The following is a 21,849-nucleotide window of genomic DNA, read 5'->3' on the forward strand; positions in this document are numbered from 1 at the left end:
TTTACCTGACAGGTGGTAAAAAAAAAACTCAAGCGGACTCCATCTTGTAGGAGATCTCTCTCGTCTCAGACAGTTTTTTGGGACTCATAATAATCCCCTGCTCAGTTACACACCTCTCTATATAAATAAGACATTGTTTCATCTTTCAGGTGCCTGTTTATGGCTCCAAACTTAAGACACTTGATGTTCCCAACAGGCGTAGAAGCACAAGAAGCATCCTAAGCCCCTCACTGTTCTGTGTGCATGTGTGTGTGACTGTATTAGTCCTGCAGCTCTTACCAACACTTCAGCTTTACTGCACTTTTTTGGCCTTTCCTGATGTGTACAGTTATACTCCAGTGGCCAGTTATGTCGTTACAGCGTGGTGTGAGCCTCTTCCTTTTCATGCATAATACTCTGAATATATTGGGACCTTAGACTATTATCCAGTGGGAGACATGAGACAGAAAGAGATCTTTACTGATTGTACTGCATTTTAAAATCCAGGTGGTTTAGCACATAAAGAGAGTGGAGGGAGATGAACCAAAGTTTCAGACTCGGTCGTATTTGTTTGTCTGACTGCGACCTGCTGATGACTGCTGAAGAAAGAGTTTGCACTGTGAAAATGTTTCATGTTGTTTGCTGAAAGGAAAAGTTAGCATAGCTGCTTACTGATAGCCATTATAACTTCTTTTTTTAAAAATCAATATGGTAAGTATACCCAGATCATGTTTACCAGACTGTGTTGGTTCACTTGTGACAGTTAAGATATTTAAACCTTTTGTATGGAAACCCAAAGTCTACAATACTAAATAAAAAAATAAAAAATGAAATAGATAATTACATCAATAAACTGTGTAAAATATTTGAATTAATCAAAGAAATTATTATAACTCAAGTCATGATCATTTATTTTATATTTTTATTTCAAAATGCCCTTTTTTTCATCATGACATTTTCCATATCACGTTTTATTTAATGATGCCACTTTTCATGACAGTGATGTTGTTGCCTGTCCCAGTCAATCACGCGCCCCAGATTGCCACGATTCAGAAGCTAAGCTAAGCTAAGCTAAGCTAATTGGCTAAATTTGATGGAATATGAAAAAGTCGCATAATAATGAAACTAACAAAAATATGAAAAAATAATTTAAAAAATCATGAAAAATATCAGTATGAGATAAAAACATTAACCCCTTAAAAAAAGGGTAAAATAACATTTCATGATAATTTATGAAATAATAATAAAATACATAAATTATTCATGTATTAATTTATGTAATAATTGATTTGATATTGGACACTTTGGGACTCCATACTTCTGGAGTTTGTTTGAATATGGAGCCTGCTCTTAAACGTTACATGACGCCTTCAAGGTCATACTCTCTTCTCACGCTTATGCCTACAATCCATTTATAGATTCAATCTGTTACATATTTATAATCAATGCATGCCTCCAGTTGAACTCAAATTTTTCCAAAGAAAGAAAACAAGTTTTTATTTTTGATAAAAATGTAAATAGCCACTTCACTCAGTACTGAATCTCATCAGGAGCAGAATTAATCGAGTGTCTGATTTGTTACTTGGGTATATCTGGCGCAATGACAAAAAATGTATGTGAAACACAGAAAGTGAACAAATTAAGATTATTTGAACCCTCCTGCAGATTGTTAGCATTAATATCCGGATGTTAAGAAAGAACAGTGGGTGAGTTCATATATTTTAACTGTGCAGTAGAAGTGTCTCTTTCGAGTGCCTTTTGGAAGAAAGAAGCCTAAACACACAAAATCAACTTCCTGTTCATAGATACAACTGTGTATTTATCCTGTGAATATTAAGATCTAAACTGTAAGATGGCAGGAAACACATTGGTCTCACGATACACAACCTGTAAATAATTCATTTAAAAAAAATCCACCCCCGATAAAGCCGACTCTTTGATGTTGTTGTGACTCTGAGATTATAATAGCACAAGTGTCATCGATTATAAACGCCTGGAGGCATTAATAAAGATTTGCCTTGTGCAAAGATTGGAGGTATGTTGCTCTTTGTACCATGAACCTGACAGTAACGCTGTGTGTGACCACTAGAGGGCGGCTGTATCATGTGGAGAAGGGAGGGAGAGGGAACCGTCAATATCGATATGGACCAGACTTATATTATCAATATCACATAAAAAGTCTTGAGACCAGATAGACTGGACGGCCAGTAAATTTTCATTTATAAATGGTTCCTTTACATGAATTAGTCATAATGAGGCCCTTTTTTTCTTTACTTTCATGTTTGGTCCACTTTATTTTACAGATAAGTGTTGTAGTAGGTCTCAAGACCACTTTTTGAAGATCTCTGTCGTGTGTTTGAATACAGTCTGTACTTCATGATGGTGACCATGAAAAACAAGAGTCACACAGAAAACCTGATGCTTGGACAAAAAGTTATATTGTATTTCGTCGATGATCAAACATGGAAAGGCAGTGTTAGAATAACGATGGTCAAGTTAATTGCAGCTCCTTCATATGTGTATTTGTTTGCTCATGGAAAACAAAGTCAAACTCCCATAAAATGCACCCCTGTAGGTGCTTTCTGATGTAAATGACAATCAGATACATTTTAAGAATACCTATTCTTTGCATGTTCCACATTTTATTTTTGTTTAATGCAGTGTGGGACTCGCACTGGTCTTGGTCTTGACTTGGTCTCAACACCTTTAAGTCTTGGTCTTGTCTCGGTCTCAATACACTCTGGACTTGGTCTTGTTTAAGCTGGTCTTGACCTCAACACTGCATATGAGGTACTTACTGTAATATGGACAGGTGAGCAAGGTGAGCAAGAGAAACCTGTCTGTGAATTGACTGTTTCATCTGCTATTTGCATCTCATGAGTTTACACGTTTGTATAAACTTTAGTTAATAGTTATTTCACCGTTAACAACTAAATACTTTATAAACCATTTATTAATTCATTGTTTATTGTAAAGCTGCAAATTATGTTTATAAACCTCTACAAATGGTTTACAAAGTATTTCAGTTCGGTAACAATGAAATGGTTATTAATTAAAGGGGCACTATGTAGTTTTGGAGAAGAAACTCTAACTCATACTTTTAATATTTACAATATTAATGATTTAATAATACAAACTCAGAATTATTTGTTTTTTCCATAACTGAATAAACCAGCTGAGAGGAAAATAAGGTCCCCAGAACACTGTTTGAAGCTAGAAAGGTGGCAGGGTCCGCCACATATAAACAAAGTAAAACAGTATGAAACTGTGTTGTCCTTTAAGGTCAGTTTGTTTATTCAGTCATGAAAACAAAGAGTTTGTTCATTTAGTTTGTTTAGTCATAGTGACACCTCCTCACGCTGTCTGACTCAGGCAATGATTCAGAAACAAGTTATTAATCTTGACAAACAAGTTTTTTTAGAGCGTGTTAAGGCCTGCGGCTGGATATAAAAATGTGCGGTGAATGCTCATATTGTTCTTTTAGTAAAATCAATTAGTAAATAAACCACTACTACTGGTAGCTTTAACGTAGGCCTGAAATTGTTGTAGTCAGGAGTTTCAAAGTAAGTAAAACAGCCCGAGGGTAGAGTCTTGACATAGTTGTTAGCATCTCAATAAAAAAAGTTGCTTCAACAGCCTCTGGCATTCAGCTCATACTTAGACAATGTCTTTAAGAAATAAAAAGATAGATAAAACACAGAGAGGTTTGTCTGCCATAAAGCAAGAATCATCATTTTATTTTTAAAAAAAACATTGAAAATACAGCTCGTTTTTGTACATGACAGCCAGTATGTACAGGATATAAAACAGAAAGACAAAAATAGATAATTGCTGTTAACGAGTCAGCACTGAGAGGGGAGATGATGGTATTGACTTTTGGAAAAAAAAGGCACAAGGGCTGGGTATGAAGAGCTCTGCGTGATATGAGTCACAGCCACATCACGTAACCTTTTAATGACAAATTAACTCTTCCTGGGATTCATCATCGAGAAAGCACACGAGTGCCAATCTCCAGGCAAATGTCTCGAGCCTCAGATTATGTGTAATACATGACGGATTCTTTGTTTGAGCAGCCCCGGTGCCTCTCTCAGGCAGGTGGATCGCTTCTTTAGGCACCAGATAAATCCATTCACATCATCCAGAAACACTGGCTGAATCCAACTGAACACCCTCCCTCCTCTACAGATATTTCGGGAGATATGTCAACATCTGACAGGTCTGAAGGGGGGAGCAACATCTTGTAAAACTCTGCAGGAATGCTCCAATACTACATCCAGTAAGACCATTTTATCTGAAAAAGGATCTGTATAGTGTGGATTTCAGCAGCATCAGGTGTCAAATGAAATGCCTTCAAGTGTAATTCAAAAAACCATCTCTTACAATTAAGTTCATATTTTAACAAAAGTACGTTTGTATAATTTACAGCATTATACAAATACAAGATAGATACTGTACAGTCTACAGTAAAGCACTTTACTAGAACAACAAAAAAAATATGCTATTAACAATAAGTTATGTTGACTCCAGAGGATTGGGGGTAGAAAGAGTTTAAATTACACAATTTAGAGACCAACTGTTAGTGGGTCATTCTCCATTTGTGGAAAGCTTAGCTTCCCAAAAACACGTTCATTTGGTCAGGAAGGATATCACAATTAAATCATTTGGAAAAAAGAGAAACAAACATTGTGAGCAAAAACATCAGCACGCTAAAAACTGTACATGTAACGATTAAAATACATCTAAAAAGCATATTAATTGATTGAGGAACGACGAAAAGGCAAAAATGACGAACGCTATCCGAGACAAAACAAGACTAGCAACATTTAAATATTAACAAAGCTATCAGAAAACAAAGTTTAGTAGTAAAAATAAAATACAGTTGAATAAAATACAAGTGATGGCTGCTTAACAGACGAAGCTGCCAAGAACGAGTTTCAATTGAAACTAAAAACAGAACCTTTGTGAAAAAATCTAATTTTCACAAGAAAGTAAAAAAAAAGAAAAGAAAAGATATTTTAGTGGTGATTAAAGACAGGCCCTCGTTAACAAAGAGACCCCCAGCTCCCAGACACCAAAGAGACAATTCATTGACTGGATTTTTTAATGCGCTATTCGTCGATAACTCAATAAGCAGCTTGTTATGTGCAAATCTATCAGCTTCCTCAGATCTGCCAAACACATCTGGGTACAGCCTTGCAAACATGTAAATTAAACCTGGTTATTTACAATTCATACAGATCTTTCCATGCACTCTTATATCCAACCTAATAAAAGCCAATAAGTTTATGAAAATATATGTTTTAGAATAACATATGGATCAAGTTTAGACTGCGGTAAGTAGCAGAGCGAAGAGCAGAGATTAAATCGTATAACTCCTGCTTTCTTTTGCTCTTTTTACTTCAGTTTCAGGATTAAAAAAAGGACGTTTACGGGTGTAAAAGCTGCTCATCGTCCACAAAATGCCCGTGAATCATGGCAAAATATACAAGAAGCGACTGATTTCATACGATTCAAAAACGCTGCTGCGTACGCATACTGGCCAGCTGTTCTCTGGGAGCAGGGGGTCCAAAGGCGATAGTGTGTTTAAAAAAAACATTACCAATCTGTAAAGCATGTACTTAAACCTCAGACATTGAACCGCACTGTATAGATGACATCGGCCGTGTGCTACTGACCTATTGGCATTTTTGCGGCCCTGACTTACACCGTCAACCGCACAGCTGCAGAGCTACCCTGTTCACACGAAAACAAAACAGGAAGGTGTAACAAACTGGGAACAGTAAACTACACGTTAACCCTACTGACAACTATTCATGTTTTTCACACAGTTTGAAGTCTAGCTCACGGATCCAGGTCTCTCAACGGCTGTAAACTCACTGTCTCAAGTCATAATTTGTTTTTCATGTGCCGATGACTGCACACAAAGCTACAGCGCACTGACAGCAGCGAAGAAGCAAAGACTAAATTGGTATAGTGTAACATTCTTCCAGTTAATGGAAACTTCACGAGAAGCGCCACAGTACTCTTTGTTAGTTCAGTTCATTTGAAGCAGGTTTCACAGGTAGATCTCCAGAGGGCTAAGGCTAAGTACAAACAGATAGATTAAAACAAAACACACGGACCAGAAGTGGCTCTGTCACAGTGTCTAGCCGTCAAGTTAGTTAGCCTCTGAGTGAGAGGTAAGATGTGTGTGGCGTTTTCTTGCCTCCTCTTCCTTTTAAACCCAGGGCTGCGTTCCAGGGCCGCCTACACTGCGGCGTTTGGCTGCCAGTTCGACCAGACGGCCAAAAAACAAATGAGTGTAGATGATCTGCAACACTCCCCAGGTCTACGTCAGTCTGTATCAGGGGCTGCCCGCTTCCACGTCGCTGTCATCGGGAGCGCCTTTGTAGATCGGGCTCTTGCTCTGCAGCGCGGGCTCGTATTTGCGCGGGGATGACCTGTTGGCTGCTTCGCTGCTGTTCCTAATACCATAGAAGAAGTAGATGGCGAAACCTGGAGGGGAGGAAAGAGAGAGAAGAGGAGGTTATGCAACAGTTACATGCAGGGTTTATACAGCTTTAAAAATTCATGCACCTTCAAGGTATCTATAGCAAAAAGTTTCCAGACTCTCATGGCCTTTATCATCACATCTAAACTGTTACTATAATAGGCAATATGCAACCGGGCCCGGCAATTTACAAACTACTTGACTTTGAACGACCCCTGTACATGAACATGTAGCACTAGAAATGGTGATTAAAAAGGATTAAGCTTTACCGATAGCCATCCAGACAGAGAAGCGGATCCATGTACTCATGTCCAGCTGCATCATGAGGTAGATGTTGACGAAAACACTGAACAGGGGCAACCAGGGAAGCAGAGGGACCTTGAGGAGACAGGGAAAATAAAGGGTGTAAAAAAAAAAAAAAATCAGCGTAAATCTATTGTGAAACTGACCCTGCAGCGCCAACTGAGGGAATCAGCTGCTGAGACAGCCTCAGAGTCAACATCAGTGCTATAATTACAAAACAAATAACGTCACGTAGTCCTGGGTTTGAGCGTTACCTTGAAGGTGAGAGCCTCTTTGCTCTCTGGCTGCCTCCAGATGATGATGACACAGACGGCGCAGAGCAGAGTCAAAATGACGACGGGCACCAAGACGCCTGCATGTCCGTCCCGCAGCTTTTCGAGACAGTTGGCCAGGATGACACAGAGTACGGTGATAAAAACGGCTGCAGGGAAACAAGCAGGAGAGAAAGTTACTTAGGATCGTGGTGGCAAGATGCAGATTAGAACATGCATTTGTCTTATTCTGTTATTCTTACAAATAATAGCAGTGGTAGCGTAGACGATGGTCCCAGAGGTCTGTGTTGGGTTCTTTCCACTCGGGGAGAAGAGCAGCTTGACGCTGAAGGTCTCTCGGAGCGGCCTCTCCTCCGTCTCCATGCCAAACTCGTCACCGCTGTCCCCTCCACTTACAGCTACCTTCTCCCCTTCCACCAGCTCCACCAGCTTCTCTGTCTGGCTGGATGAACTCAGGTTGCCTGGCTGGTACCTGTAAATAAATGGTATGCTTTGAAACTGCCTTCCTGGAAACTTAATTACAACTTCGAAAGACTTGCTCAAAGAGAAGAAAAGGTGCTTACCTGAGGATGAGGACGCAGATGGCCACTAAAGAGTATGCCAACAGAGTTCCAATGGACATGAGGTCGACCAGAGCTGCCAGGTCGAACAGGAAGGCCATGAGAGCTGTAAGGAGAAGTAAAACCAGATTCATTAGAAACATTTTTCCTGTTAACTTGCTCTGCAAGACAGAAAGAGGAACAAGGAAGAGCTTCAAAAGGCTCAAGCTGCTCACAACGTAGGCATGAAGGAAAATAAACCTTAATATTCGTAAGTGTGAAGTGTTACTGATCCTGAACAGACAACAAGTCAGAGAGGCTGCTAGATACAGAGCTGTGACCCACAAATACAAAGCAAAGATGGCTGGCCTGAAGTCATGAGCCAACATGATAAAGAAGATACATACAGACAAAACACACAATCAAAAAAAAAAAAAAAAAATCACAGTGAACGTACCTGCAACAATACCAGAAGCGATGGTAGCCAGAAGGGGAGTCTTTGTGCGAGTGTTAATCCTGGACAGGGTACGAAACAGCAGTCCGTCCTCTGCCATGGCGTAGATGACACGGGGCATGGGGAACATGGAGCCGAGGAGACTGAGACAACATTACAGTTAGTGTTATATTTACATATCAAAAGGTTTACGCTGCTGTAAAGGAGCACAGCATAGCAAGAAGTTAATTTCCTTCCTTACCTGGTGGACAGAGCGCAGAGTGAGCCCACAGCCACGATGTACCTGGCCGGAGCCCAGCCTACGTGTGTGAAGGCCTCAGGCAGAGGACTCTGTGTGTCCAGCTGGTAATACGGCATCATCAGGGTCAGAGCAGCAGACACGCCGAAGTAGGCGAAGAAACAGATGAGCAGCGAGGCCACGATGCCAATAGGTATGGAGCGCATGGGGTTCTTTGCTTCTTCACCTGAGGACAACAGAGAGAACGGAAGAAGAAGAGGATTAGTTGATAGGAAGAGCTCAAACAAAGAAACAAAATCAGCTTCAGCCGAGCGCTGCTAAAACATGATGTGGAAATATTGACTAAGTAGTAGGTAGACTCTTGTGTATGTCCTTGGAAACGGCTCCGAAAAGGGCAGGGGCTTTCAAAAAAACTTGGCAGGTGATTGGACAAACCTTTCAGGGGACACTGTCAAGTAAGAGGCACTTGTCAAACAAGAAGCCCAGTTACAGTAAATACACAAACCTCTGCGCAAACAAGCGCAAGGTCCGGATTAAATGCATCCGTGTGTTATGTCACGGTACAATCCTTCCATTGACATATTGCTTGTAAAGGTGATCCACGTATGTGTCAGTTTTTTTGTTCATACCAATGAAGAAAGAGTGTGAAGCGAGTGTTTTAATGTCTGTTTATACAGCCAATTTGTGAAGCCCTTCTCTACAGTGATTGTCATGGAAATAGTAAAATTACTCACTTGTTGTTGCGATGCAGTCAAAGCCCACAAAGGCGTAGAAGCAGGTGGCAGCACCAGACAGGACTCCAGCGACACCAAACGGAGCAAAACCACCACTGCCGAAATCGCTCTCAACTCTGAGAGGCAGAAGAAAAGACACAATCAGTGACAGATAAAACACTATAACTACCGTTTCATTGGCAGACAAAGGCAGCGGTCATTTACTTGTTTGTCACACTGCCATTGGTCTGGTTTATGAAGCGGAAGTAGTCGTCTTCCGTCAGTTTCCAGTTGGTCGTGTCCCCCTTAACGAAGCCAGAGATGATAACGAAGCCGAGAACAACCAGATTGATGCCTGTGAAGATCTTATTCACCAGCGCTGACTCGCTCACGCCAAAGGCCAGAAGTCCTGAGGCCACAAAGAACAGGAGGTGGAGGAGGGGGATGTGACGGAGAGAAGAGAGAATTCATAATTCAGCACCAGTGACAACATGTTCTGCTATGTGGGTGGACGTGTTCATTACTTCCAACATGCAATCAGTCAGCGAGCGACACCAATCCACCACTCATTTCGCTCTAACACTGCTACTGGCAAGCAACGCAAGCTGTAATATCAGTGTGACAACTGTTCTGGCTGTTATGTAATGTTTTTCATGAATGCTAACAATGCCTATGGAGAATCAGTGGCGCTCAGCTTGTGCTCACTGAGTTCAGTCAAAACTTTAGAGGTGAAACTTTCCAGTTTTTCATAATAAAACAAAACAATTACAGAAAATTGGCAGGAAATGTGCTTCATTTCTTCCTTTCGATTGTTCAGACGACCATCAAATTTTACAATTCACAGGAAGTAAAAGTCGTAACAAGGTTCCTGTTGGTTAAACAGGTTTCATCAGCTCTCATATAGAGAGAATAATGGCTGATTGTTAACTCACCAGTAAGCAGCAGGATGAGGATGAGGGCAAACAGGTCGGGGTACTCCGCCAGCACCCCTCCTGGCACCTTCATCGCCATGGAGGCTTTGAAGAAGTCGGAGATCTTTTGCTCGACCAGGTTGTCGAAGGTGGAGCTCCACGCCCTGGCCACACTGGCTGTACCTAAAAGACAAGACAGAAACAGGGTTATCACAGGAAATACTTTCCATCATTCTTGGTTAAAAAAAAAGAAGTTCTAAATTGATCAATGTTGTTGCTACATTAACAGCAAATTAAAAGCTCACCTATTACGTAGGAGAGGATGAGGTTCCACCCTGTGATGAAGGCCCAGATCTCTCCAACCGTCACGTAGCTGTAAAGGTATGCAGAGCCCGTTTTGGGGACACGGGCACCGAATTCAGCGTAGCATAGGCCGGCCAACATGGAGGACAGAGCAGCGATGAGGAAGCAGAGGACGATAGCGGGTCCTGCTTTTTCCCGGGCGACCTCGCCTGCGAGGACGTAGACACCGGCGCCGAGCGTGGAGCCCACCCCCAAGGCGATGAGGTCCAGGGTGGACAGGCAGCGGGCGAACTGGGACTCCTCGCCAGAGCAGTTTAATGCCCGGCGACGCAGCAGGGTTTTGCCAAAGTTGGACAGCTTGCTTGCCATATTTGCTGTGACTGTGTGTGGGCGCTGAACCAGGCTATGTGTTTTAAAACGTCAAGTGTGGGTGTGTGTGATTGACACAGCTTAAACAGAACACGTGTGACTGGCCTGACAGTAGGAGTACTTGGGTAGGTGAGCCGAGTACTTCTTATTGGTCCTTTAGTGGAGGTGTGTTGACAGTCACTCGAGCGCAGAGAGAACAGGAAGTAGCAGGTCTATGGTCACAATATTTAGCAGCAGCAGATTAGGACCTGTGAAGAAACAAGAAAATAAGCGCTCAAAACAGGCAACTATTCAGTAACTGCCAAACATTTCACACAGCTGTGGGATTTGCAACAGTGAACATTTTCCAGGAAAGGTGTTTAAACTGAAAGCACAATCACAAACTTGACGCTTTCTCTCCCAACAATCAACTTGGCAACTTCATAACATAGCTTGTCAAGTTGATTTATGTCGTCTGATGTCGTACAGTTTCTCAGTAGGGTTTAGATACATTTCAAGTGAACGCAGGCAGCACGCATTGCACTACACGAGAACAGTTACACAACTTCCAGGAATTCATACCTCCACCTCTCACGTCGTAGTAGCACATCATGAGACGCAGTGGGACACAGAGAGGCCTCATGAAGACAAAAGAAAACCTACCGGGCTTACAACTTATCTTAAATTTGTCTCGACAAATAAACCTGTCCGAGCACACACCCCTGTAAAAACAAAAAGAGCACCTAGCCTGATTCCTCACCACTCCCTTACTGCGAGAGTTTGCACTCTACTACCAGTGTTATGTTTTTTCAGCAGATGCAAGCTGACAGGGAGAAGCCTGGGAACGCCAGAGGCTGTGAGGGGACGATATGGTTGATTTCTGCTAATATCAACAAGGGGAGAGGAGGACAGCGTGAGCCAGCAGCTCGATAAAGTGAACCAGCTGCACCACGAGAAGGTTGATAGACAGATACAAACTGACCTTTACTCTATATAAAACCTGCAAGAAAAGTTCAAATAACTAACAATATACCCTGGGCATTGAATTATTACTGTAAATCTTCAATGACTGTAACACATTTTTATCACAAACTCTAATTTAGAAGGCAAGTTTAGTCTTACTGTGGCTCTATGAAGAAATGAGCAGCTGTTACTTTATTTGTTGTCTCTACTTTTACTTCCAAATCATTATGTACTGTATGTATTCCACTTCTTTTTACTGATCCATTATGCATTTTTGTGCACTACAAAGTTAATAAATAAAATAAAAATGTTACTATGTTAACTGCTGCAACCAAAATTTACTTCTCTTTGTGAAATACTGCCTTCAACAAAATAATCTGAGATTCAAAGGTCATCATGATTACTCCCCCGTTTTATCGTGATTTAGAGAAAAAAAAAAGACACCCCCTTCAAGGACAACAGCAAACATTATTTTACCTCAGTAGTAATGAACTTTTCAAGTTCAGTAAAGGCTGAATGATAAGGATTACTCCAGTGTCAGTAAATGTGCACACACTCGCATACACCGGGAACAGTTAATAACAGGCCAAGGACTCTTTGCACAGCACATCTGACTTGAACAGATACACAATCTTTCTGTTTGTCTTCGGAGGCCTGTCAGATTCACGGAAGCATCAACACACAAAAACAGGTTTGACGTACATCACCGATCGGGTGTAACCCAAAAATGTAGGCCAGTGACACTGTGCGACAATTGTGTATTGAAGAATGCTGCCATGTGACAAACACACACCCCGGAAAAATGTTAGACATGAAAATTATGTAAACGTTGTTACATAAAGTTTCTTTATTCTTTTTTTACTCCAAGCTGTGGGGAGACCACGTGTTTCTTAAAACAGGTGAGGTTGGTGAGTCTACTCCACCTTGATCAAACAATAAACCAAGAATATGAGGACATGTTTTTCCAATCACAACTCATATGATACTTTTTTCCTCCTGACAGAAAGCAGACTCATTCTGCTGTATGTCATTGCTTTTTGAAGGACTTAACATGTCACTAAATAAAGTGAAATAAAGACTTCAACATCGAGATCAAAGCTTTTCACATCAAGAGAGTGTGTGAATGATTCAGTGTGAATGTCATTAGCAAGCCAACATTTGTTTTTGTTATCTCGCTACATGTCTCTTCACGTGTTTCGTTTTATTATTGCGGTATGTGAAGTCTTCAGTTTGATCACCTCCCACTTTCTGCAGCATCACGGGGATCATGTCGTCTTTTATGTTGGTATTCCTACAGAGTAATTGTATGAACTGAAATGTAAAGTTCTGATTACCACAGCCCTTGAGCAAGAAATGGCAGATTAATGTAGTGATGCAACTCATTGTTATTTGAGGTAATACACATGCTGGCACATGTCAGTCTCAGCAAAGCCATGCTTATATCCTCACGTGCAAGGTAGGTCCATCTTATCTGCAAATACTACACTACTTTTATGACTACTACAACTGCAATAGATAAACCATTAAGAATAGCAAGTAAACATGTACGTTATGCTGTGATCCTACCCGCTCACTGAAGTTACATAGTGCAGAAATAAGTGATAGGGTTAGGGAGTGGCTGAGGCACAGTCACCATTCACCCTGTTCCAAGACACTGTACCATCAACATGATTTTGAAGTCGTTATTTTAAGGTAAAAAGGTTACATAATGTTGCTTTTAAAAGACCCATCAGTTTTTTCAAACATGGGGCGGGCGGGCAGCATCAGAGGCAACGTTGCAGGTCTGAAGCTATTAATGCTGTGACACCTGATTCCTCGGTGTCAGTGCTGAGAAGGCGGATGGACGTTTCAGGCCTATCAGTCACTTCACCGGTCAAGCAGCAAAGAGGACAAGTGAAACACTAACCTGGCAGCACATTCACAGGGCAGTCCGACTGTGTGGATGCACAGTGTGGATGTACTTGGATCTTCTGGTAGTTTTTTTTTTTTGTTGTACTGTCATTTTTTTTTTACCTGTCTTGCCAGTTAAAGCCTAAATATAAGTGCTACGCTGCTTCAGGCTTTTTCCTCTTCAGGAACTGATTAAAAACGAGACAAGATGAAGCCCTTGTCATTGCTTTTACTTTTATTTCCATTGTGAGTTTGTGGGGAAAAGGTTAATTAAATAAATTCAATTCCATCCTTGCTCAGGAAACTGATACAAAAAGTTTCAGGTACTGTCAGCCAAGCTGGAATCAGCAAAGTGCTCAGACAATGATTTCGCCTACTAACCTGCTCACGAGTTCAGGTCACACAGTATATGTGAGACAATTTGACAAAAGGAAGAAGAAAGACAAAAAAGTCTTTCAGCTGTATATTATGCTATGGTCTAATTTTGGCCTGTTCTTCTTCTTAGTACACCGGATACATGTGCTCACAATGTTTCAGTACAATGACAATATTCTATTAATACCATAAAAATAACATAACCCATTTATCAAAGCGCTTGTAGTCGTTCCGTTTCAAAAGAGAATATCCTGCCCAGTACAGTTAAGTGTTGGGAGAAAAAAAGAAGACAAACACTGTCAAACAATGAAATTAAATAATAAACACTCAGCCCTCTGAAGACTGATGGGAAACTGGTACACGGTGGATAACGCTCCCACTCCCCACTTGGTGTGACATTCCAGTAGCATTTTCCACTCGCACACCAGGAACTGAGATCTGAGAGTGTAAATGTTGTGTCAATAAACATTTAATACTTAACTACTGTGCCCAGCTGGCTGTGATCTCCACAGGGGTTTGTCCAACACATACCTTCACTAAGCAGGACAAAGGTGCTTAACTGGAACTATGCTGACTGTAAGTCTGTAAAAATATAAATTTCTTTGAAAATGTTGCATTTTCCTTTCAAAGTAAGGCCTTCTTTCATGTCTGCAGACTAAGTCGTGGCACAGTTCCCACCTTAAGGTTACAGAGATGCAGACCTACTTGCTGTATGACCCCATTTAAGACGGGGTCTCATTAAAGCGATGCAGACACCACCTTCACCCTGCTCGATGCCTCAGTCACGTCAGCTCGTTGCTAATCTTTTCCTCGTGGTTTTCACGCGGGTGCCCGTTTGCGTAAGTGGGGCAGATTTATGCCAGGTTGCGCGGAGGTGTGGCTCACAAATGTGCCGTCTGTAAGCTCCGCTTCGCCACAGCCCACACACACCCACATGAAAAGAGCTACCTGCCGCCATTTTCTCTTCCTGTTTTTAGGCCAACTACACGAGTCTCACTGGAAAGCAAACATTAAGTGGTGACAGGGGAGACAAGTTGATTTGCTGTATCACAGTTCACTTTCTTCAGCCGCAACATTACGAGAGTATACTGGATTTTCTTTAAAAGGAGCTCTTTATCTTGGAGGACTCTGCCCAGACTTGGGCCAACACTGCTCCGGTTACAACAGGCTTCAGGGATAATGGTCCTGTTACTTGACTTAGCGTTGTTGCAACTGCTGCCGTGGAATCTAAGAGGATTATTTGGAGAAGTAATAAACCTGCTAACCCCATTATAGCATGTTGCTGCGCCTCATTCCACCGAGTATAAACAAGGCATGGCTTTGTTTTGACCGCCACTGTTGACAACAACAACAACAACAACAACAAAAGTGAAGCCCGGTGGTTATATGACCATTTCTGCTATGTCATAGTCGCATTGTCAAGTATCAATTGCAAACTTTAGCGACAAAGTTCTCCAAGAAAATTGGCTCACGGGTTAAAACATGAAAATAAATCAATCGCGATTTAAGTCTCCGATTCAGAAATGTAAATTAAGTTACTAGTGTTGTAACTTAAAAAACAGGGCAGAAGGGTGTGACTGTTGTGGTTGCACACACGCCCAAAAATCTGTCAAGTGCGACTAAACATCGTCATTGGTCGCACAGGCGCACCTAATTTTTGTTTTTTTAATTCTTTAAACAATTGAGGTTATGACAATTTCTTGTTGTTTGTTACAATCACTGACATAATGTGTTAAGAAATTAATTCAAAATCTATTATTTGACGCACCAAAAGTAAACTAACTTTGACACTTGGACACAACAAATGGTACAGAAGCCTTGTTATATTTATCTTTTCATTAAAATCTAAACCTTTATGCCTTGTGTCAAGTTTTTCCCGTGGCATTGAACATGGTAGCGAGTATCGTTATTTCAAGGTATTGTTTTGAAGTTAGAAATTGCAGTATTGTGACAACACTACGAGCTACAAAGATTTAATTTTAATCTTTTTCATGTAGGTACCTGAAGCTTTTGTGTAATATGTAAATACCGGAACTTAGTGAAGGCTGATCGTGACTGGACCTGTTACAATTAAATATTTGCCTGTGAGTAGAGATGAAGTACGTGTGACTAAATAAATGTTGACATTCAAGTCTTCAAATGTGCCCACACCCTACAGGAATTTTGTATTTCTTTATTCTTCTTCTCAAAATGTGTGGAAAAACTGTTCAATGATCCGGTTTACTAATAAATCCTACATCCATGTAATAACAATGTTCCTAGTGCTAGCAAAGAAGTACGGTCATTGTTGGGCCAGCAGCTGAACAAAGGGAACATCGTGTTCAGTACACTGTGGGGCTAAACATCCACTGAAGAGTGCAACTTTGACCTTACATAACCTTGGAAGGTACCTCACGTTATGACTGTTCGTACAGGGTCAGGGCACCAATCTGTAGCCATCACACACACACACACACACACACACACACACACACACACACACACACACACACACACACACACACACAATGGTTTTCCAGGTGTTTGAAGTTATAAACAGTACAGTAGTCTTTTGAGCCAGAAATATATGTTTGTATGTATAAGACGCACTGTAGTTTTCACATGAAGGCCGTTTGTGTTGTCGTTACTGTATGTGCGTGAGTACGTGTGGACAGACTGACCGCTGAGACTGAACTGAACGACCCTTTAAGTCACCTGGCTGAAAACCACGACTCCTGCCAAACCATGCCTTCGTTGTGAGATGGAATGTGACAAACTGACCGATCTGTTCACTTTCCCATAACCAATGCCAACACCGTTATCATTAAACAGCCGCGAGAGCAGAACTACAGATCTATTAGAAGGAAGTATAGCCTGTCAGCTGGACACAGCTTTTCTCAGACATCTATTCACAAAAACACACAACTACAGATCTATTAGAAGGAAGTATAACCTGTCAGCTGGACACAGCTTTTCTCAGACATCTATTCACAAAAACACACAAGATATGACGGTTTTTGAAGACGAAATCTTGACTTGATGTTGAACATATCAGACGCAGATCATCGGATGGTGACATTAAAGGTGTTGGTACACCCCTCCTGTTATGACACATACACAATATTCCCTGTTTATGACATTTTTCCACAATTTTAACTAGAAATAACTTATCAGACGCTGAATGACAAACCAGAAATGGTCAGAAATCTTACTCAAGAGAGGAATGATGGAACAATAATGTTGCAACAGGTCTCCTCCTACAGCGATAATCAATATTAGGATGTTAAGGGCTGAATTATGACTTGGTGATTTGCTGATGCAATTCTGCACCTGTTTAACTGCATTTCTGGCAAAATAATCCACAAATTGGAGATGCTCAAGGGGGCGTCACAGAAGGGGACACGGTACACTTATAACACATTTACTATGTTTTTATACGTGGCTGCCATTTTATCAGAATCACATAGCTCAAGCAAATACAGCCTGCAGTAAGTTTCCTAATTATTAATCTAATCCTAGTGATGTAAACATACCAAATGTTCAAATGTGCAAAATGTAAAATGGTAAATATGAGGCTGTTGTTGCAAAAACAAAAGTTGACAAAATCCAGCCTGTCATTGGGTTTTTTTTTGTCATTTGAAACTACTCAAGTGTAAATAAAGCCAAGATTTCAAGAGAGTACGGTGGCATGTGGCTGATAACCTCTCCCAGCCCATCAGACCACCTGGATCATTCATCGCCGAGCAGGTTTTTGTCACACACTGCACAACAAGACTCTCTCTACTATTTTCCACCACAGTTAATTTCACCACATTTCTTGGTTGTGGAGAGTGTTTCAGTCGGCTGATGCAACACGAGCATGGGAAGGTAACACCCAGAACGCGTGCTCCAGTACCGTACAGACTCCAACCCGGAAGGATGAGTCACTTTGATGGCACTCGCTGGTGTACGGAATTTAGGCTACTATAAGGCGACAATAACCCAAACTTAAAATAGCATTACTTACGAGCGGTGCTGACCAAACTCGGCGATGTCCAGCCGTCCGTTTAGCTGATAGCCCATCTGTCAGGGACCGAAACACCAGCTAGCTACGTGGCTCTTCGGCTCTCGCGTGGTGCCAATGCTGCCTTTCATCACCTCCGGAAACATCGTAATTGCCAGGTGTAACGTACACATATCACTCGTGCTCGTGGTGTTTTGACTTGTGATGGCTTGCTTTTGGCCGATGCTTAAAGCTCCCAGCAGACAGAGTCTTTGCAAATAAATTTAAACATAGTAAAAGGTAATACTGCGCGAGTATTTCTAATTTACAACTATAAACACAATATGACACGAGTTAACTTGTTGTTGTGCTTTTTTTTTTTACTGCATCAGTTTTTGCAGTTACAAAGCCGCGTGATTTTAATTAACACATTAACAACTACAAAATAATTTACAGTACAATACAAGAGCATGATTGTGAAGTTATTCGATTGTGAGAAATTCGGCGCCGTTTGGGGGTCTTTGAAGGCAGCATTACCGTCATCCCACGCCTTGGTAGCACCCCTTATTAGTAAGCGGGATGTTGGTCACCGCGGACCAAAACAATGAATGAAAAGAGCGAGGATTGACACAGAAGAGTGTCGATCCGTGTTTTTTTTAACAGCAGACACTCGTTTAAACGTTTCCCCGCAGTGGTCACCTTTCACTGAGTGTCTCGTTCCTACTTTATTTTATTTATTTATTTTTTTTAATTTAACCGCCGTACGAAACGTCAACTACTGTGAAATAAATGAAAAATAGCGTGTGAAGCCCGCCTACGACCATTCGCGTTTAATTTCCCAACACGTACAACAACGACTAAAGATGAAAAACGTCGTATCTTCAAACGCAAGTGCGCCCAATACGACTGACAAACGCACGAGGGAGGATTGCGTCAGACAGTACAGTGAGTACACGATACAGGCGGAGAGTGTCGTTAAAACACGATTTGGAGAGAAAGAAAATCATTTGCTGTAACGTGAAACACGGTAAAAGGGTTATTACCTTTGATATCTTGCGGTTCGGAGCGGTCACAGGGCGCAGGGAGAAGGACAGAGATGCTGTGGCTGTAGCCGCTGATGAAATATCCCGCTCGGTTGGGTTGTGCTTAAGGTTTTCATCAGCTGGGAGGGGCGGGAAGTATAAACAAACTGACGTAAGCGGGAGGTGGAGCTTTCCAGTCATGAATGGAAGAACACACGTAAGTATATTTATGTTTCTGATAAGGCGGCAGCCCGCTGGTCAGAATAATTAAAGGACAGCTCCGACTAGAAAATACAAAGATCTGACTACAGAGAGTTGCCGCGCGCGCGAGAGAGAACGTGTGTTCTGTGTGTGTGCGCGCGTGCATCGCATAGTACGAATGCCCATATATGGAGCCCTTGCGTCAGTTTCCGCCCCCTGATGGCAGCTATGTATAGATAGGCTCCCGTCTCTACTATGTCCCCCTGCTGCTTTTGTTCCACAGATTAAAAGAAAAGGAGGGAAAAACCAAAGTATTTCTTTCATGTGCATGTGCACCCGGTGACCTGAGAGCGCTGGAGGGTCAGCGCGGTGTCAAACAATGCAAAGATGTTCAACATTTAATTCTCATGTCACTCACCGACTGAGGCCTAAATGGCATCCAAAATCTGGCCCAGTGCATGATGAAATTCTGTGACATCATGCATTTGAATGAAGGGGGCCCCGATATTTAAAAGCCTCTGATGCAACACAAACACTATATGGCATCAGACTTAAAGGAGCTCGATGGAGAGCCAGTCACGTCTCTTCCGGTGTCCCTCATGGGACCTTATTTCAGAAAAACCTTGTAAGGTAGTGAATGGAGAGATACAAATCATTTTTTGATCTCGTCTAATGTGCAATGATTTACACATACCATGTTTGTCAATTTAAAAGACTTTTTTAATCTTGAGAAAGTCATGAATGTAATTATAAAGACCAACAGCGCTGTTAGTGATGTCGTCTCGTTGAGCGGTCACCAAAACCCGTAACTTAAACTTTGTAGAGCTGCTCCTGTATATTAGCTTGCTCGCAGAACTAACAAACTCTCCTTAGACTTGAGTATTTCCATTTTCTGCTACTTTATGCTTCCTCTTCACTACATGTATTTGATAAATTTAGTTACGAGTAACTTTGCAGATTCAGATTCAATTATTCTGTGTTTATAGGCTGTTAATTGTGACGTGTTACCAATCAGGTGTTGTTTGGGCACCATGACTTGTGGAGCAAACTGCACAAGCTGAAGACATAGATATGAGGTTTCACACATTATTGACATCATAGATATGGTGGCCAGATAGGTTAAGGGTTTGGTTGCCAGTCTGAAGATTGGTGGTTTGAGCCCTATCCATGTCATTACATTTACTGTTTCTTTAAAAACAACTTTTATCATTTATAATTAGCAAATAAGGGCGTATCGTCATTTTGGAGCCTGACTAAAAGAAACCACATTCTAATTTCTTCATTCAAAGCCAGTATTGCGAATTCCAGTTAAATATGGTCTATATGTGAACGTTTAAATAACGTCTTCAGTAGAGCAACAATAGCTAACACCAGTCTTTTTCCTCACTATATTCTATACCTGCTTGGTCAAACTTGGTAAAACTACATGATGCTTATAGTGAATGACATACTTTGTAGTGGACACAGCACAGGCAGAGTCTGCATCTGCTTTTTCTCCAAGTCACAAGCCATCAGATGTCCTTTCGTTATTATTTAATGCTGAGATCACTTGAACTTAGAGACTCATTTCAGGGAAATGTTGTTTGATGCAATACCAACGCTATGTGGCATCAGACAGGAATCCATACATCACAATGTAAAACCCTTATTGTGTTTTCTTACATAGAATAATTTTATGAAAGGATCACTGAATTTATTTTGAAAGATTTTTGACCAGTCGGGGCATTTTACAGAAGTAAAACGAACTATGTAATGGCACCGCTGTAAAACATTTGTTGACACAATAATGTGCAGCATTTAATCAAATATCACACAATATTACTATATCAAACCCACATTAACCATGTAGGGATCAGAGTCATGGCCAGAGGTCACATTCACACTGTGTTGAATCATTTCATGGAAAATACGTGTTTTCTCCGAAGTTCTTTTTTGGTCCGAAAAGGATGTAGGACTGTGTGTTAATACTGAACTTGGTAACACAGCACAGGGAGTGTCTCCATCAGTTTTTCCTGCAAGTCACACCATGGTCTTAAATTAACAAATGTTCACGTAAACAGATGTACTTTCATTATTATTAACTAGTGAAGTAATCCATAGCTGCTTGAAAAGTGTTGCAAGACAGTAAACGGGAATGTGGACATGATTCATTTCTTGTCACTCTTTACCATAAGTTATTTATTTTTAAAGCATTTTAGATTGATTTAAAAATTCAGCTCTTGAGGCAAAAACTGTTGACCCCTGCTGACCCCCTATTTGATTTGGCTAAGTTTGCAGTTGATCGCTTGTGGAATTGGACATTTTACAGTTTTACAGATACAAAACAATCACATCAAGGCAACTTTCTCTGAGGAAGATTGTGCGGTACCACTGAAAGCTCCAGAAGTTCAGAAGTAAAATGGACCCCGTGGTGAGATTGTTTCGTCAACTGCTGTTTCCAAGACCAAGAATTAATTTTCAGTTTTTACCTCTGACATTACTGACACTGGGAAATGCATGTGTGACAAAGGGTTCATCAAATTGCAACTAAAATGTCCATTTACTACCTTTTTCTGAGCTTTCAACCACATCTAATGGTCATCATCTTCAATTGGAGCTGGAAAGTCATGGGAAACTTGTTGTTGTCTTACTTCCTTTAGGTTGTTAAAACAACCTTTTCCACACTGTCTATCTGTATAAATTCTGTATTGGCGTGTTCAAACTCTTCATTGAACCTATAAGGTGTTTACATTATTCAAACCCATGTTTGATTATGGCTGCCATTAATATACAGAGCAGATAATACCAAAAAAAGAAACTCTGACAGCTTGAAGACAAAACTTGCTAAAAAAGTCCACAGGGTGGTCTCCATCAGATCATAAAGTCATCAGATGTACTTTCATTATTA

At 41.1% G+C, this 21,849-nt stretch overlaps 1 protein-coding gene across 3 annotated transcripts; it reads right to left on the reverse strand.

The window, feature by feature from the left end:
- Nucleotides 1-3,680: 3,680 nt before the first annotated feature.
- slc7a3a (solute carrier family 7 member 3a) lies at nucleotides 3,681-18,868 on the reverse strand. Of its 3 annotated transcripts, none has more exons than XM_073480152.1 (12): nucleotides 18,783-18,868; nucleotides 10,205-10,819; nucleotides 9,921-10,082; nucleotides 9,214-9,397; nucleotides 9,010-9,125; nucleotides 8,279-8,501; nucleotides 8,041-8,180; nucleotides 7,608-7,710; nucleotides 7,287-7,516; nucleotides 7,027-7,193; nucleotides 6,739-6,847; nucleotides 3,681-6,474 (listed from the first exon to the last, which is right to left on the reverse strand). In XM_073480152.1, exons 2-12 carry the CDS (start codon nucleotides 10,569-10,571, stop codon nucleotides 6,323-6,325), a joined length of 1,953 nt encoding a protein of 650 aa, XP_073336253.1. In that variant the 5' UTR covers nucleotides 10,572-10,819; nucleotides 18,783-18,868; the 3' UTR covers nucleotides 3,681-6,322. The 3 variants fall into 3 exon arrangements, with proteins under 3 accessions (XP_073336253.1, XP_073336254.1, XP_073336255.1); XM_073480153.1 differs by lacking the exon at nucleotides 18,783-18,868 and adding an exon at nucleotides 17,764-17,823; XM_073480154.1 differs by lacking the exon at nucleotides 18,783-18,868 and adding an exon at nucleotides 11,133-11,305.
- Nucleotides 18,869-21,849: the final 2,981 nt, after the last annotated feature.

This window comes from Pagrus major, chromosome 13 (genome assembly GCF_040436345.1).
Source record: "Pagrus major chromosome 13, Pma_NU_1.0".
Taxonomy (NCBI): Eukaryota; Metazoa; Chordata; class Actinopteri; order Spariformes; family Sparidae; genus Pagrus; species Pagrus major.